Below are 19,374 nucleotides of genomic sequence, written 5' to 3' on the forward strand. Positions count from 1 at the left end.
ATTCGTCTACTGTTTCAATTAGAGTTTATGATAACTGCATTATTATCCAAGTTAAATTGATTTAAAGCCCAAAATAAAGTATTTGAGGTCTCTCAGGTCAATTCTGGGCCATCATTACCAGACGCAGAGCTCGAAGAGAAATTGATACGTGTTGCTCCTTCGAGTTGAGAGTAATTCTTGTATTATTTGGAGTAATCACTATCATTTCTGTCATCAAAACATAGCTATCTTCTATTACTTTAAAAAATTGTTTTTCTTATATTCCCACATATGCAGAACTTCTCTAAGTGCGGGGGGGGGGGGGCCTTGTGTGGCCACACCTGTTGCACACCACTGAGGGCGACTCTGATCAATTTAATTGAATACATAAAAAATGTATGTAAAATAAATAGCCATGGTTGTTTTGCGGTGCATTTATAGTGTAAAAAGAACAAAATCAAAGCAACATGAGCTCTGTCTTCTCCTACCCTACCTTGTATGAGTCATGACATCAACAGATGACCTCTTGGGACAGTCATCGGTCACCTATACATATACAATGCAGTCCAATGCCTGAGTTAGACATAATGTGAAGGATGTGGAGAAACAAATTTCTAATTTTTCTCTGCTTTTCTAATGTGGGCTGTGTTCATCTGAAAGATGGCAACACCAAGTTCCCTGTCTCTCAGATCACTTATTCGTGTTTAAATGGAACTGTAAGGTGGGGGGGGGGGGGAGAACTTTCTGATGAAAATTAATACTGAGAATTGGATTTAAAAAAGCATTTCTCTTGTTCTCAATGCTCAAAACATAGAAGTTTTGATATTATGCCTCTGAAATCACCAGTAAACTTGAAACTATGTTAAAATAGGCATTTATGGCAGAAAAAGTTCAAAAAGGCATTTTTACAGAAAAGCTTGAAAATAGGCAAAAAAAGGTATTTATGGCATTTTGCTTGAACTTCTGGGCTCTAGTGATAACGTGTAGGAAGATGGACTAACAGGGGCTCTGGAGAGGCTATCATTCATCAGATTTAATCAAGTTTGGTATGGGAGAAAGTCATCAAGTAGCTCAATAATCAAGTTTGGTTGTTGACCCCTGCTGTACATCTACTCAGGATTGGTGTTTTCCAGATAAATTTTTAGCGAAGATTCCATAGCTTCCATGTTGTATAAATTACAACAACAAAAAAAAAATGCCCTAGTGTTTGTGAAAAAATGGAGTTGATTTAAAATTTAGTTTTGTATGTAAGGATTTGATGGCTTACATGAACACGTGTCACTCAGACAAAGTTGCATATGATTTGATGTAATTCAGATATTTTATTTTCATAGGGTTACAATGAGTCTAAAAATAGTGAAAAGAGGTGAGGTTATCTGTGGTTGTTTTACCCTCGTAAAAATTATAATTGTAGAAGTATAAAAATTAATTTTTTTACTTCAATCAAAATATATCAATTAGTAAAATTTTCTTTCAATCCATCAAGAATATCAATAATCAAATTTCTTGATTCAATGCTTTTCTCATGTTAAAAAAAAATCTATCTCTCTGAGAAGAAAAATATGTTAGGGCTGTACATCATAGTTTCTCAACCTTTTTTTTCCCATCGCCCCTTTCTTCAGAATTTTTTTTCTTCCATCGCCCCCAATGCAATCTAACCCATGTATCCTGGGTTATACTCGTAGCTTCTACCGCCCCCCTGGAACATTCTAATGCCCACATTGGGAGTCACTGCTGTACGTCATGAAAAGTAGCATCAATCATAAATGAATTTTGACTATTGATAACTTGACAAATTTCACTTCAAATGTTATGAAGTAAGTTTTTTTGGTGTAACAAAAAGAGGCACAAATTGCATACAATGAAAAAAGCTAATTATTTGTGGGGTAGAATTATATCATAGCTATATTTCCCTCTTTTCACTGATTTTTATATTTAATATGTAGAATAATATTTTTGGACACTCTTCGTGTGAAACACCCTGTCTATGATAGTGTGGCTATTTTTAGTTATCTTCAAATGCAAACTGATAAAATTCAAATCTGATACATTTAGTGTCAAATAACCACAAAAGTTTCAAAAGGTTGCTTGCAATATATTATTAGATTGTTTTTCTAATCTATTTTATTGTGTATAATCTCTGCTTATTAAAATCTGTGTTTTACAGCGTAGTAGATAAATGAACGTTTATTCATTTGAATCACTTTATCACAATTAGCTGAAGCAGTTTTTTTTTAATGTCCAGGAGCTCACAACTACACATTAAGGTTATTATTCTTAAGCACGTTCTTTGAACTGGATTTTCACATCAGTGAAGGACATGTTTGGAGTAGAAAATTCAGCAGTTGTTCTTGCTTTGATAACTCTGTCAAAGGGGAAGCCCATAGGTTTCTTGTCTGGATATTTCTGGTCTTTAGCTCCACAGTAGCTCACAGCATCTGAGCAGATAGCATTGCTTCCTAAGCCATTTACCTGTTTTAGAGATAGTTTGATACTTTATATTTGCACTTACACAGCAAGTTTTCAGCAATTTATTTGTTCAAGCTCATGGTAAAACAAAAGACAATAATAAATAAACTTCTTGATAAACTTTGTTAATGGCACATATAAATTTTGACAATGTAATTTACTATTAACCTATAACACAGGCTTTCAAGCATTTTGTTGTGGCTGTGATGTGCTATTCAAAGTTTGTTCAAGGCCCTCTTTTTTTGTTTTATCAAAAATTTGCTTGCCCTATTTCATTAATACAAATGCCACAACAGACAAAATGCCAATAAAAAATATGGATGTCAAATATATATCTAAATTATATCAAAAATACAGTACCCCAATTATAGCAATAAAAAACCAATACTTATGATAAATATATACTGCCCATAAAAAATTATGGTGGTCTCATCTAAGTATGAATAGCTTCTCGATTTATTCCAATATGTTCATCGTAATATAGTGCTTAAAAAATAACTTATCACTGGAGTTTTAAAAAATTGTAAGTTCTCTGGCTTAAACTTAACCCCAGTAAACTTTCCCAGGAGATGCATTTAATTTTTGTTGTAAGCAATGAAACTAGTTTTGGTTTAGGTACTTCTAAAAGGACACTGTTTCTTAATGTGACTAAGGCTCTAGTATAAATATAAAAACTTAAATTTTATATTCTTTTTCAAAAGTAATTTGTGCAAAAGTATCACAGTATGAATATCTACTTAATTTAAAACATTTTTGCAATTAGAAGTTTACACCTACGACCAATGGTTGAAAGGAAAAGGGCTTGGGTATTTTCTGGGGCACTGTATAACCAACGCTTAACATTTTTTTTACTGATTTTACTTTACTATCGTTGCTGATTGTTTTTCATGTGCCACTAAGTGGCTCTTCCCGTATACCCGGTTGGGAAGAGCTATTGCTACATTTATGGAAGCTTAACACAGTATATTCTTGAAGGTACTTACTTGGTCTTTTTCGTAGTCTGTGAGCATAACAAAAAGCTGGAAGTCCATTCCTTTATGTGTACCACGAGGCACAAGCAAATGCTCAGGCCACCCACAGCTACAATATTCCGTGAGGTCATCACTGACACCTTCACCAGCTTGAAGCTGAGCAAATGTTGGTGTACGGGATACAGTGACAGCTGATTCAGTTGATTTTCGAGTGATTGTGTTCTTTCCTGGTGCCACTGTAATTAAAATTATAAATGTGTTAAAAGTGCCTTTATAAAAAAAGTTCTTGCAATTTAAAACATTTTTTAAAATTCTTTATTGCTATAGCGTTGATAGCTATCACAATCATTCAAATACAAATACAACGCCACAACAGGCAAAATGCCCAACAAGGTAGCTGATAAAAACATGCCCATAAAAATATGGATGTCATATATTTCAAAAATACAGCAACCCAATTAAAAATGCAATTAACACAAATTATAAACAATATATACACATGATAAAATATTATACAACGCCCATAAAGAATACTTATGGTTGTCTTATTCTAAGAATGGATAGCTTCTCGATTTACCCCAACATGTTTATCGTATTTCTTTTTACACATGTCAATTGTGTTACAATTTACTACCTCCGGGGGTAAGCTATTCCATTTATTAACAACCCTATTAGAGAAAAATTCCCTGCGACACCATAACCTTGCATTGTCCCTCACCAATCGATAATGGTGTCCCCTTGTAAAAGCAGTCAATTGGCGGTGTACTAAAAGTTCATGGTCCATCCTATCCATCCCATTGAAAATTTTGAACACTTCGATCATATCTCCTCGACACCTGCGTTCATCCAATGTAAACATATTCAAAAAATGAAGTCTCTCTTCATAACTCAAGCCCCGTGTGCCAATAAGGACACGTGTAGCTCTTCTCTGCACCCCTTCAACCAAGTCTATGTCCCTCTGTAGGTATGGTCTCCAAAACCTTACAGCATACTCCAGTCCAGGATGAACTAAGCCTCGAAAAAGCAGAAGAATGACTTTAGGAGAACACGAAGAGACCTTTTTGAAAATGAGACCAAGCATTCTATTTGCTTTTTTGACCACCGCTGAACAATGTTCAGAAAACCTGCCATTCAAAGCAGGAGTTTTCTGTCCAATATAATAATAATATAGAAAAGTAAAGGAGTCTTTTGCCATTAAAAAGTACAAAACATGCACAATACTTCTATTTCCTCCATTATTCAACACTCCTTTTTATGGCCGCTTAAAGGGCCCCTTTGAAAATTGGATACCCCATCTGTATTATTCTTTTCTCTCTCCCTAATACTGAAAACCTATCCCTTGACCATTGCCACCTGCAGGCAATTAAGTTTTATGGTTTTATTTCATTTATTTACACATCCCTAGCATACCTTCCCTGGGAATATTTTGATGTTTTTTTTACCCTTTTCTCTTTCCTCCTCTCTTAGATTTTTTTCCTTTGTATATATATATAAACCACCTACAGAAAAAAAAAGTTTCCTCCCAAATGCATGGCCAGTGCACCCTAGATCGTGAAGGGGTGGAACTGACCAGTGGTGTTAATTTTAATACTGATTTGTATATACATAATTCTTATCACCCAATAAAATGATTTTTTTTAAACTGAATTACCAATGGGAAAAAGGGGGTTGTTGCCCCTTAAGACTTTGCTTGTGGAATTTCAAAAAATTCAGGAGCAGATTGATTAGTGGAAGCTAGGAATAAACTTGGAAAAATGAAGTAGTTCTGTGAGATGTGTTTTTGCAGACATTGAATTTGTTTTCGATCGGACGTTCAGCAACATGAGGATGGAGAAAAGGTAGGAAAGAAATTCTTACCACATTCTAATTAAAATTTTGGAGATTTAACTAAAACACAAATTAACACTAGAACAGCTGGATTTTGGACTAACTTAAAACCGCCATAAGGGGTGAACTTGACCCCCATAAGAAATTCAAGCCCTATTAAAAGTAACTGTTGCTTGATTGACGAATGATGTTGGAATAACATGTACAGAGTAAGACCTCGTTACATTGTTGACCACTTTTAACGTCACTCCACCTATAACGTCAGTTTTTTTAAAGTTCTAGCATAATGGATTACTTAAGTTTTACTCGTTATTAAATCATTTCGCTTATGAAGTCATTTTTATATGGTTCAAGAGTTGACGCTACACAGAGGTCTGACTGTATAAGATTTATCCTATTTCACGAGTTGCTTTTGCATGAGTACAAATTATAATAGAGCAGTTAAGGGTGATATGACTCAACACATATTATAAATTAATACTTGTCAAAGTGAAATTATACTCATGAACATGAACGAATCCACAATATGTTCTATAGTTTGTTAGACATCAGCACTAGTTTGAACTATATGCACGCTTGACATTGGTATCGTTTGCAGCTATCAGAAGCTTTTGCACAGTTGAGAGGCACATTTCTTTTGCTTTTTTGGTGTGTAAAATAAATTGGAGACCATTCCTTGTGCAAAGCACCAGCAGAAGAAGAAATCCTCGTCATGATACTGTGGTGCCGGAGGATTCTTTGAAATGTATACAAGCATTGATTGTGTGTGTGTCAATGCCAACGACGTTGTGAAATATATAAACAGGCCACCTGTGAGTTCCATATCTTGTGTATTTCCTCAGCATGTCGTCTGCTACATCTATGCCACATTTAGTGCTATTGTAATAAGTGGCAGAGTTCGTTTTTTTTCCTTTTTTTGCACTGTCATCTGCAGATACATTCGTGTGCAAGCTGCTAAGAATTACGACATTCTTTTTGCTTTTGCACCTATATATCGTGAGTGTGTCGTTTACATTTATTAGTGCAATAGGACAATATTGTGGCGTTGAAGTGTCAGGTGCAATTGTGGTTTCTTCACAGAAGGTTCATCTGCAAGTTTCACAGAAATAAAATAGTTGTCAGTTGTGACGATGCATCCGGACTTGAGATGTGGTTGCAGGAATACCGCACTCTTCCAAAGTTGTGCATTGATTGGTTGCTCTTTATCTTTGCCCAAATACGGATAGCCATTCAAGACATATTTGTGGATATTACAACAGGTGTTAACCACAACATGATGCCAAACTTGCCCTGTTTATTTGCCATGTATTGGATGAATTTGCATTGCTATTTACATGGCAGCAATTGCTCATCAACGGTTTTATTTTTGGTCCAGGACTATGTGCTAATAACAGTTTTCCGGCAACTTGTACCAAATGTCTGAAGCGGGAGCAAATCTGTTAGTAGCGCTGATGCTTCGGACATCAAGTCCAAGATACCACATGATTTTACGGTACTGATTGTGGGATATTGTTTCTTTGAGTACAGGTGATCTCCAATACTTGTTCACAAATCTACAGATATTTACTTTAAAATCGATCATTTTTCTTATGGGGGTCAAAATGACCCCTGTTGGCTGTTCTGGGTATTTCTGTGATTATCAATTTTAACAATTAGCATAAGAATAAAAAAAATTGTCACAGTATTCTCTGAAGTATTTTAAAAAAAGTCACAGAAAATATCAACTTTGACGTTCCATTTTGTGTTGAGATAACGCAGGCGAAATTGGGAAAAGGGTCGAAATGACCCCAATGGCACTTCTAGTGTTAAGCGGAAATTGTCAGGGGGAGATGGTGAATTAAACATAAAAGAGAGTTTAAAGGAAAGTGATATATTCCAACATCAAATTTTAAAATATAATTGAACATGTAGTATTCTGTCTGTGCGTTATGCAGATTTTGGTATCAATACAACAATATTCCCAAAAATGGTGGATGAACTGAAGTCAGTAGTTTTCAAACTTTTGTCAGCCGCAGCTTCCGTGCCTTAGTCAACGTTTAACCGCTGTTCCAAAGAATAGTATAAAAAAAATGGCTTCAAAGCATCGAATTGGCACACGTTAATGTCGTCAGTTCGCCGTGATGCATACCTTGAAAACCTTTGACTCAAGCTATAATTATACATATTTCAGATTTTATGCGAAATACAGTCGGACCCGCTTACAATGAAGTCGAAAAAAACCGAATTTGTTCGTTGTACGCCGACTTCGTTATATCCGTACCGGTTTGGAAAATGATGTGTTTAAGCAAAAGGTTACATAATTTACAACATAATACGCATTTCTCAGTAATACAAGCATTTTAAAAATAATTTGATGATCATATTAAATTAATACTGTTATTTAAAAAAATAGTGGAAAATTTTATTGAAATTTTGCATAATTGAATACGTGGACGAAAATGTTAATCGCATCCTGCTACTTTTTTCCCTTATAAATATTATGAAAGTGAACGTAGAGCGCTTAATGTTAGATTTAACATTTCTGCCTAATAAACATGCTAAATATGAAGTCTTCGTTTAGCAAGATCCCGGTCAGTGTGACATTTTTTTCTTCTCATTTTTTGAACAATTTAAAAAGAGGTGCTTCCGTTTCAACATGAGCTTTTCTTAGCTTTTCTGAATCTCTTCTTTGTTCCCAACGAGCAGATCACCATCGGATTGTTTTCTTTGAATTAGACTATTTCTTCGATTCCTCTCTGCTCCTCAAAATCGTGGATAAGGAACTTCGAGAATTCCGAAATTTTTTGACATTCCCAAACTTACTCCCACGTGACAACTCCACCGCTACCAACGTCCGAATCCAGCTAAAGAAGAGAAGGAAATGTAGCCAAAGGTGTTATGGAGGTTAAGGTCCTTGAAATCAATAACTTTTCGTTTCTTTCTAATAAGATTTTCTTCAAGTAAAATAGGACTCAATGGAAATGAGTAAAAACCATAAATGCCCTAATACAGAGGTCTTCAATCCTTTTCTTCTCGCGAGCACTGCCTGCACCTATCATCAAAAGAAGAGCACCCTCAGCGCAAGTTTGACGTGCGGATGCATGAAATCGGGATGATTTCAATCCTTGAATGCAATTTGTACAAGGTGTCTAATTGGAACGTTGACCAAGTGCTCGTGAGCACGAAATCGGACACGAGCATTGAGCACTCTAGATGTTTCAGGGAGCACCATGTTGAAGATGCCTGCTCTAATAGAATGTCTTCGATGAAAAAAAAGAGGGGCATATTATATCAGCTGTAACTAAGCATTGTAGAAAAGTAAATTTTCAAATAAGATTTAGATAAGATTACAAAGAAAATTGTGACAATTCCTGTGTGAAAACCGGGTGAAAATTCGTTATAGGCAGGACCGTAATTAGGCTGGGGCAACCGGGGCCCCGAGCCGAATGGGGCCTCACAAAAAATGTACAATTATTTTGCATAATTTTTTCCTTTTTAAGGGGGTCCGAGAAGGTACGATACGGCCCTGGTTATAGGCGTACTTTGCTGAAATCGGTGTTTGCTATATGCAATCAAAATAACACAGACAAACAATACGAAATTCAAAGGACATAGAAAAAAATCTTCGTTATATGTGAAAATTCGTAATATCCGTGTTCATTATAAACAGGTTCGACTTTAATATGAATAAAAGCGTCATGAATTATTTTTCGTACACAGACTACATACTCACTGATTCCACAACTCCAGCGTGAAATTCCATATATTTCTCAACACTCATTTCATAATTAAATTTTTGAAAAAGTCAAAATGTGTTATGATTCATTATTATAACAGAAATAATGTCCACAATTTTTTCAAGAGGTTTTCAACTTTATATTGACATTTCAACATTTCGAAACCACCATATTCTTAATGAGGATTCGTGTTTTCCATCAGCATAAAGTTATTGATAACAGTAACATCGGGAGGGCTTAATATTTTCAGTAGACATTGTCAAGATGGTGTCATACAAATATTACGGCGAGAGGAGCTTCGGGTCAATGAGGCCCGATACAAGTTTAATCCTATATTTGTTCAACTAAGCTATCGGTTTGGAAGTTATCTAATCTATGCGAAGCTAAGTGTGTATGTCTTTCAAGAATTAAATATTCATCCATGCATGGAGTGCTTGAACTTTGGGAAAATAGTCATTCAGGCAAGCTATGAAATGAAACAAAACTTCCTAAATATTATTTTGAACAAAATCTGATACAACTTGAACAATCGTGTCACCTGACCATACAAAGACCACATAGAAACATCATTTGGAAGACTAAGCATACTTGTGATTTTATCGAGAAATCCCTTAACCATTTTATAACAATGCACTCAATCTACCCTTAGAACTATTCATAATAGGGTGCATAGCTAACATCTCACAACTCCAATTACTGGCAAACAGTTGATCCTAGAGGCATACAGTACTTCCAATTAAAAAAGTATCCAAATAACGTGGACCTCAGATAAGTCATTCATATTGCAAGGAGTTGCACAGTTATTAAAATAAAAATGCTAGCTTTTTATACGAACGCCCAGTGCTCAAAAACTCAATTAGAAAGTTGTTGCTCTGTCTCTCTTGAGGAAAACAAATTACGTTTTCAAGTGCAATATTCGCTGAGATATTTGAATTCAAAAACGGAGAAAAGTTGGGGGGGGGGAAACAGCATAAATTTTCGGGAGGATCCTCTAAACCGGTTCGCCAGTAATTTGCAGTGCATGCTATTAGCCATGCACCCTGTATATCAGCTTATATGTACAAATACAATACTTACATTCAGATCGGAATTTGTCGAGTTCAATGTAGAATCGCCTTTGCTCGTTCAGTTGCAATCTATTACCCAATTCATCGTGAATGGGACCCAAAAATATGCGTACTGTTGCATGTTTAGCTGCACCGGTAGAGTTTTCAACGCTGATGGAATAAGTGAATGGGTCGTGATCGAGGTGCTCGTATTTTACCTTAAAAAAGAATAATAAAATTTTTTTATACATTTCATTTTTTTAAATTTTGATTAATGGACTTACAGGTAGAAGTAGATTCTGAGTATGAATTTCACTGCCAAACAATGATTTAGGATTGCGATCGGGAGGACCGATGATGAGTGTTATCATTTCGGTGGTCAGAAACCTATTCGATTAAAAATCATACAACACGGATATTACCGGGATATTTATGTGGTCAGTTCAGTACGTTGGCGGGCGCCGTAGCCCGGTCGATAAGATACTCGCCTAAAGTACCAAAGGATGTTTAGAGGTGTCGCGAGTTCGGTACCCGGTTCGTCCTTGTCAGAAAACTTTCCTGACACAGGGGTACAACAAAAACGGCTACTTGACCGCAGCAAAAAATTGCTACCGCAGGTGGGCCCCCATTGAGGGGTTAGCGTACCAACCTCTCGATGAGTATAAGAAACAAGCCTGCCGTTCGGAATCGGCAATAAATTGTAGGTCCCGGTCTAATTAGCCCTCGTGTGCAGAAAATGACCGTGGTGCGATAAAAATGATCAAATTCAGTACGTTGGCTGATTTATTTACTTATTTTTAAATTAAAGCTTTGCGGTGTAATACAAAAGATTGAATAAACAGTGGAAAAACTTTTTCAAAGAGCAAATCGGCATAAAATTGTATGTATATTTTTTGGATTTCAGTATTACTTTGCACAACACTGCATTACTGATAGTTTTGTTACTTTATTTATATGCTGACCATTTTCTCACCTTAAAAAAAAAACTTCAAATTTATGCAATTATGTCGCTGGAAATTTTTGTTCTAACGTTGGGTATAATTTGAGAGAACTTTAAAAACCTATTTAAATTAAAATGATAGGTTTTAAACGTACGCTTCATCCCTCATGAAGCGTACGTTTTATATGCGATTGTTTTATAAAATTTTCATGGTACAAAAAAGTGAAAAAATTTAATGAAACTCAATTTTTAAAAAAATTTAATTTTCTTTCAGTTGACGTGATAAAAAGTAACATACCAGAAAAGACTTTTTCCTTTTCTAGTTAAAATTTCACATACCTTAACTTGTCCCTTCAAAGAGATACCGTGGGAGAGTTCCAAAAGTTCCTCTTTGATGAAAGTGTTCACTACATTTGGAACCTTAGCGTTCACTGTGACGTTTACAACGCTGACTCCAGCGAACTCAAGCTGAAAAGAAAAGTTTTTTGTTAAAAATCGAAATAAATCAATCAAGAGAAACCAATTCTCAAACAAAAATCTCTTGCAATAAACTTAAATTTTCATTTATCAATAATTGATTCATTGTGTTTACAATGATTACAATTTATCAAACCGTAATTTGTGTTCCCTCTGATACTCCGAAGTAGATTTATGGTTTCGCCACTGCGGGCTATACAAACTTTTCTGACCTTCAATTCAAACCTAACTTTCTTGATCAATCATTCCCAAAATTTGTTGCCCATTCAGACACTTGCTACCCTGGGCTATAGCTCACTTTGCCCTCCCCCCGGTGATACTATTAATTAATCGCCTCAATACGTGATGATTATGAAGGCGTTTAAATAATGTCGTTTGACTTAGTTTCAGAGTTTTAATAGCATCATACACAACAGCAGAAAGCTATAGCTACCTTCTACACTTGAATTCAATTATAACGTCCTCGTTTATCGCGATACCTCCGATATACTGTAACTTAATTTTTGTGAATCTCGGCCGAGATCCGTGAAGAGAATAATATTAACCAGGGGCGTAGCCAGAAATTTCGTTCGGGGGGGGGGGACCAAAGTGACAGAACAATGGATTTGGCCATCTTTTTCCCTTTTTTCGGTCATTTTCTCACATTTCGGGGGGGGGGGACCAGACCCCCAAGTCCCCCCCCCCCCGCTACGCCCTTGATATTAACGAACCTCGTTTTTAACGCCAAAGAATTCCAACGACCCTGGATATAACAATCCTGTTTTTCGGCGAATTTGCTTTTGTGGTGTTTTCTCAAGAAGTTCTTAGAATCTGAGCCCACACACACATACATATATATATATATATTATTACAATATGTTAATATAAAATATTAACGAAACGTTCATGTACCTTTCTTATAACTATGATAATAAAAAGAGATTTTTTTCGTTAAATGATTTCTGATCATTGTTAAGTTTCCCTCATTGTACATAGGAACATTGGCAGCAAAGAAGAATCCCTAATTAATTTAATTAATTTTTTCAATTATCCACAACAAGCTCCATGGATCGTGGTCTTCAACTCGGTTTTATTTAAGCATTCGCACACCTTTAAGATTTGTCTTTTGTTTTAAGGAACTTCTAGAATCATATCGGAGCCTATTCATCTATTCATTACCAGGTATACGCCAGGTTAATAAAATTTTTATATGTAGTTTATATCATCAATTCGAGATTTCAAAGGAGTGTTCCATGGCTCTGTATACGATCATCTATGGTTGGTGCAAATTTTATTCATTTCTGCATTACTTATATTATGAAGAAATAACTTTTATGATAACATCTGGTAATATATTTTGGTTTTAACGACAACTTGAATAACACAACCCCGCAATCCCTTGAACATCATTACAACTGCGTTTGACTGTATTTATATTTCCGATTGAAAAGTATGAGTTAAACGATTCAAATATCATAGAAACAGAATTTGTGAATCTTCGAGAAATTCATCATGTGTTTAGTTCTAATCTTTTGCTTTTAAAGGTAACAAAGAGATGATGTAAAATACTTCATACAGAGATAAAACCTTTGGCGATGACTTGAGTAATAAATAATGAGAGTCGATTAAAAATATACGCAGACATTATTGATGATAAATACACAATTTTAATTTCTATTCGAGAGATGATTTCTCATTGTTAATAGACTTCTGCCAGTGTTGTCTTAACGCCTGGGGCCCACCCGGGCACGGCTCGGGGCCTCAAGTGCAGAGGAAGCCACATGAAAATTAGATCTGATTAAAAATTTCGAGAGCAAGGATGCAAATTGTTGGGCAGGCCTTTCTAGCCAGGTAGAGGGCCTCAGAAAAATCACCTCGCCCGGGGGCTCGTGATGTTTTTAAGACTACCCTGGCTTTAGGTTTTTCCACATAATGCGTCGGAAGAGTATTTTTTTTCTTAAATCATTGCTCAGCGTTTTTCTTTCCGAGAAAATGTGATAATCCAAAGAAATTAATACATCTGTCCTTTGCTTGTTGAAAACTTTATAAGTTCAATGGCCACAACATGTAAATTACGCTCAGTCTATCTGTAAATAAAATCTTCAAAGCTGTTTTTAAATTTTTAAAGTATATTTTGGGTAACACACATTGATTACAGTGATTTTTTACGGTTGTTAACATGAAGATAGAATCGATTTAATTAATTGAAGTACGGTGCGCTGTTTAAATTTTTTAGAGATAGTGACAATTGAACGATGTACTTTATGTATATAAATTCTATGTAGAGTATTATGTATATAAATTTTCTATGTAGAATATTATGTATATAAATTTTCTATGTAGAATATTATGTATATACATTTTCTATGTAGAATATTATGTATATAAATTTTCTATGTAGAATATTATGTATATAAATTTTCTATGTAGAATATTATGTATATAAATTTTCTATGTAGAATATTATGTATATAAATTTTCTATGTAGAATATTATGTATATAAATTTTCTTAAGTAGAGTATTACGTATCAAAATTCCTGTATATTGTTGCTTATACAGTAAGATACAGTAATGAGATGTTATGCTTACATCCTTCTTGTCATAAATGGGAAGGGTAGCTTTGTATTCCTGGAAAAGGTTATCAATGAATCTGTGGTATCTGTAGAAGATGGGATCCCTCAGAGAAGTTGAAGTATCACTCATTACTCCTGGATTTTCCTACATTACAATAAAAAAAAAGGAATATAGTATTTTTGAAGTATTTTTTTCTTGGTAAACTAGTAAACTAGTTGCAATTAATAAATGGAATTGCACACGTAAAATATGCCAGTGAGAGAATACATATCAAATCAATCAAATCAGTTTACAGCTTCAGATAAAATGCCCTAGCAAGGTGGCATAGATCGTACGAAAACGTGAAACTTCATATCGAATCATACTGTATTGAAGTTTTTGTGAATCTGCGTTGTTGTAAGTAGACAAGCTGTTTTAATTTAATTTTTAATTTGATATATATTTATATATTTCACAGAAATTATTTAAACACGTTTTTAAGACTGGGAATTATATAAAACCACAGGCAAAGTTTCTATTTTTTGGGTTATATACTTACAAATTCGATTTAACTTGTAATTTAACATTTGTTTATTAATTACAATGATTTATAGAAAAATACAGGGTGGCCCACAAGTCCTGATATGATTTGAAAGTATCATTACAAAAAAGCTATTAAAGATAGAGACAACAGTTTGAAGCATTTGAAAGAACAGGTTTTGAAGATTTTTTTCTATTTACTACAAAATGTTTAAATGCTCACCTTTGGTGACGCGGAAGAAGTCAAGCCTACATAGCATTTCTTGGCATGTTATTTATAACGTGGGTGTAACAAAGAATGGAGGTAAAAAAAACTTTGTATATATAATAATTTTTATAATTTATTTATTTTATTTCTGTTGGGTTGTTGCCGCTAAATTTTTTAATTGAATTTGTGGATTTTTTTTCCATATCTGTACTGGCATAAAATTCTAGGGGTCCAGTAGTCCTGACCTTTTTGAAAAGAATATAGAAAAAAATGCTATTAAAGATAGAGACAGACGGCTTAAAACATTTAAAAGAAAAGGTTTTAAAGTATTTTTTACTTCCATTCATTTTACTTTAACTCTTACTTTTATTCTTTGTAATATCCATGTTACAAATAACATTTCAAGAAATGCTATGTAGGTTTGACATCCTCCGCGTCATTAAAGGTGGGCATGTAAAAATTTGTAGCAATTAAAAAAACTTTGAAACACATTTTCTTTCAAACGCTTCAAACCGTTTTTCTCTATCTTAAATAGTTTTTTTTAATTTTTTTTCCAAATCAAGTCAGGACGTCTGCCCCCCCCCCCGTATTTTCATATGCAGCATATGAATTTTTTCAAAAAGAGTAAACTTTTTCTTCGTAATAAATGGAATTATATTGGCAAAACTACCGACGAATTTTTTTCTCACCTTCAAGATTGTAGGGATAGTGGTTAATTTTTAACAGTCCCGTGGTCATGATTTTGTTTTGATTTATCCGCCTTTATATGGAAGAGTTTATATTAACAGAAAAGAATAAATATGTAAGCCTGGAACACGAATGTACTGAAAAAAAAAAAACTTGTTTACCTTGTACCTGCCGTCAGGGTCATGAATACGTGCCATCATGACGTGACCAGAGTTGTGCAAATTTCCGTAATATTCATAGTTTTTGGAATCGTAACTAGCCTCCAATAAGGAGCCCAACATGTCAATACCATGTTCTGCATCCAGAGGAATTTCATTGCCATGGTCATCGATAAGGAAACCAATATGAATAGCTTGCAGAAGCCTTTCTCTCCAGCGAGCGACATCCTGGACATCGACGAAATCAGTAAGATCGCTTAAACTAAGACCAGCAGGTCGACTTGCGTAGTTCAATCCACTGACCAGGGAAGTCAGATGGGGAGAATAGCCTTCCAATTCTTCATTGAAGTTGTGGAACGGAATCATACGTTGGAGGCCAGTGGACAAACGATCACAATCGTACCTGGTTGTTGAAAATATTAAAGAATTATAATACTTTATCCATCCATAACAGATAATAATCCTTGAAAAAACTTTTACTATAATCTGAGCGCTTGGAGCAATTATTTTATATCGTTAGTATTTATGTTAGGTGCTTCACAAAGAAAGAATGTTATTAAACCAAGCATACAAACTTTTTTCATTTTGTATGTTTTACAATATACAATAGACTATAATTGTGATTTTATGTCAGTTTTGCTTTTGTATACAAATTTTGTAGAAGAATATTCAGAAATGAATAGTGATATTCCCGGAGAAAAGAGATGAAATTAGAAGATATCTTTACAGGATGTGCACAAAAATAAACAATGCAATATTAAAAATAATTCATGATTCGAATTAATCTTTTAATTACTATTGTACTTACAGAAGACCCTCAACATCAGAATCGAAAGTTTATATATTCAGAGCTACAAAAATTCTTTAAAATAGAGGTCTCTCGCGAAGTTTTCTTCTTAAGTGTTTATACTTTCATTAATTTTACATTAATTTTTGGAACTTTCATTTACATATTACGAAAAAGAAGTCAATTAGTCACGAATGAGGTGTCTTATTACTGTTCTAGATGTTCTAGATTATTCTTGTGAAATAAAAAAAGGAAGGAAAAACAAATTTTTTTGCGTGATTAGTTTCTGGAAGTCTTACCGGGCACACATCTGTTGATGCATGTAATAAAAGAGTTCACCCTTCCTGTCCTTGACTTTGCCCATTATTTCAGGTCTCCATGTAGCTGGATATACGATATGCCAATGCCAATGGTGAGCATTCGCTCCAACATCCTCTCGGAAGTATGCCAATTTATACTCAGGATCTAGGATGTTTCCAGTCTTTTCGATCGTTACTTCAACAGGTGCCTGAAATAATTGAGAATAATGTCGATACTCTTTTACGATTATGAAAAAAAGTACTGTTATATATTTATATGTATCTAGTTGATTTACATTCTGTCTAGCATCCTAAGATAATGGTATAAAAGTATTTCTTCATTTCAAATCTTTATTTGTGATGTCATCTTGGTGCGTGTGTGTGTACTGCCTTTTTCTATAATCTTTAAATCCAATTTTCATACATTTAAAAAGCTTCTTACAAAAGAAATGAAGAAATTATTCTCTCTCAATGTTCTAAATTTAGATTTTTGCTAAATTTGATATTTTTGTGGGTAATAAAAGTTTAAAAATCAATTGAGTAAATTGAATAGCAACACAATAGGAAAATGTTTTTCTTACATCGCCAGAACGGTTGATATCATCCTTTAGAGCCCGAGTGATGGTTTCTGCTGGAATAAATCTGTCTGGAAAAATTTCCTGGATTGGTGGTACAGTGACCCCTCTGCAATCATCACGATGCAAAAGAGCGACAGACACTGAATAGACGAACAAGCCTTCATTGACGATGTCACGAGCCTGTTCAGCGAGGTGGATGAAATCTTCGAAATCTTTGGCAGCTGTTAAAAAAATATTTTCGAAGAAATTCAGAAATTTACCATCTCATCTGAAAACAGAATCAGGAACGCAATGGCTGTATGAAAAGACGGGCAAAACATAAAATTCAATTTGGTGCGATTAAAATTCTCTTTGCATTTCTGAATATAATTTAAACAGCAATAAGCATGTATTTATGAACCGTATTTTATATTCCTTGCTGAAAATTATTGTTTGAAAAACTTGTTTTTATAAAGGCCTGGAGTTGCAACTTTTTTCCAGCGTAATATAATTTTCCTCTCCTTCATATATAACAAACAAAACAGATGACCAACTGATGAACTTATTTACGCCCATACCAAATAGTTTATAAAGTCTTCAAATTGTTTTAATTAGAAAAAAATTATTTTAAGTTGAAAAGAACACGAGCTTTAAGACTATCAAAATATTGCTCCTAATTAAGAAATGCCAGTGGTTATATTAAAATGTTAAGGAGAATAAGAATTTATAGCTGAGAATAATGAAAATTTATTCTTACCACTAATAAGGCATTATCATTTTACCTTTCTAGCATAAAAAACGAAAAATAGTCTTGGGAAGTATTAAGAAAAATCCGAAAAATCCTTAAGTTATTTAATACCCACGGAAGAAAAGGAAACAAGGGTATTTTTTCAAATTCATCAAATTAATTATCTGTAGTTTTGAATGCTGAATCAATTTGAATTTGATCAATTCCTTCAAAAAATATTTCTCCACGGAAATCTAGATAAGATAATTTTTTAGGCAAATTGAATTATACAAGTAAACCGTAAATATAAAAAAAAACTGTTTTTAACATAAGAGACGTATTGACATATATTTTACATATTTACAAAAAAACTACAGATATGTCAATATTTTATGTTTGGAATAGGATGAGTCCCAACTTACCGTAGAGGACCTCGAACAGTTCCCTTGCTTCTTCAAGTTGTACGGTGTGAAAGCATGAGAATAGAGTCGCTCTGGGCAGCCTTCCTACTCGTTTTAGCCTTGGGTCCCGATCTTCAGGTGCAAGACGAGCACGGGTTAAAGAAGTTAGTTGTTCAAAGAGGGGCAGAATACGCTGCTGTTTGTCCTGAACAGACATGTTTGCCACAAACAGTAATTCTGAAGATGACTGACGGGGGCGAGGTCTCCCGGGCTGCGAAAGATACGGCACAGTTTGAAAACCTTCTTCATCCTTTTATACCAGACGTAGCAGCAAATGTAGCTTCGTTCGAAGAAGTGTTTAGGTCACCGAGTGCATCGATGGTAGCTTCCTGCTTTCAGTCAACGAAAAAAAATTTCTAGGCGTGATCTTCTTCAGCGAATCTTTCCGTTTTATCGGTATCCGATCGTTTTACAACAACAGAAACACACTTCGCTATCTAAATTTAGTTTTGGCTAGTAATGACCGGAAACTATGTAAAAATACGTCCCCAGTATCTAGGTTTTACTATTAGGACGTGCGAGACAAATCTCATCAAATCAATGTTCTAAAATGTCTCACATGTTTGGATTTTAGATCTAAATGTCTACATGTGCATACTATATATTTTATATATTTTTTTGTATAATCTTCATCAAAATTGCAATATGCGTTTCAACAACCGATTGAACAGGAATTTTTACCCATATGAAAGAATCTCTATTGTATTCTTGAATCGGGGATTGCTTCACAAAACGGGTTTATTACGATATCAATACCATGTTCTGATAACATGATAACGTGTCTCCTACTGAACCAGACATGCATCTCGTCATAGGCTCTGGAACCAGGGGGGGGGGGCGGCGACGACGGCGGCTTGGGCTTTTTGAGCCACTCCAATAAATTTTGTGAAGGAGGGGATAGGGCTCAGTTCCCCCAATAATGAATGAATATACAATGCAATGCACCCATCTCCTCTTGCGTACGAACTTCAATCCTGTATATACGGGACGAC

General features: G+C 34.6%; 1 protein-coding gene across 1 annotated transcript in view; it reads right to left on the reverse strand.

Annotated features, from left to right (window-relative positions):
- Positions 1-2,193: 2,193 nt before the first annotated feature.
- LOC149085447 (uncharacterized) overlaps positions 2,194-19,374 on the reverse strand; it is a 47,051-nt gene continuing 29,870 nt past the window's right edge. The window contains exons 10-18 of the mRNA XM_089233915.1: positions 18,344-18,632; positions 17,219-17,436; positions 16,638-16,846; positions 15,555-15,954; positions 13,995-14,123; positions 11,288-11,416; positions 10,040-10,226; positions 3,432-3,655; positions 2,194-2,451 (exon numbers count right to left, since the gene is read on the reverse strand). Of these exons, the coding sequence (XP_089090041.1) occupies positions 2,257-2,451; positions 3,432-3,655; positions 10,040-10,226; positions 11,288-11,416; positions 13,995-14,123; positions 15,555-15,954; positions 16,638-16,846; positions 17,219-17,436; positions 18,344-18,632 (1,980 nt within the window). The 3' untranslated portion in view covers positions 2,194-2,256. The remainder of the gene's footprint in view (positions 2,452-3,431; positions 3,656-10,039; positions 10,227-11,287; positions 11,417-13,994; positions 14,124-15,554; positions 15,955-16,637; positions 16,847-17,218; positions 17,437-18,343; positions 18,633-19,374) is intronic.

This window comes from Pholcus phalangioides, unplaced genomic scaffold (assembly GCF_987345545.1).
Source record: "Pholcus phalangioides strain wild (caught in Gottingen) unplaced genomic scaffold, Ppha-v1.0 ptg000007l_1, whole genome shotgun sequence".
Classification (NCBI taxonomy): domain Eukaryota; kingdom Metazoa; phylum Arthropoda; class Arachnida; order Araneae; family Pholcidae; genus Pholcus; species Pholcus phalangioides.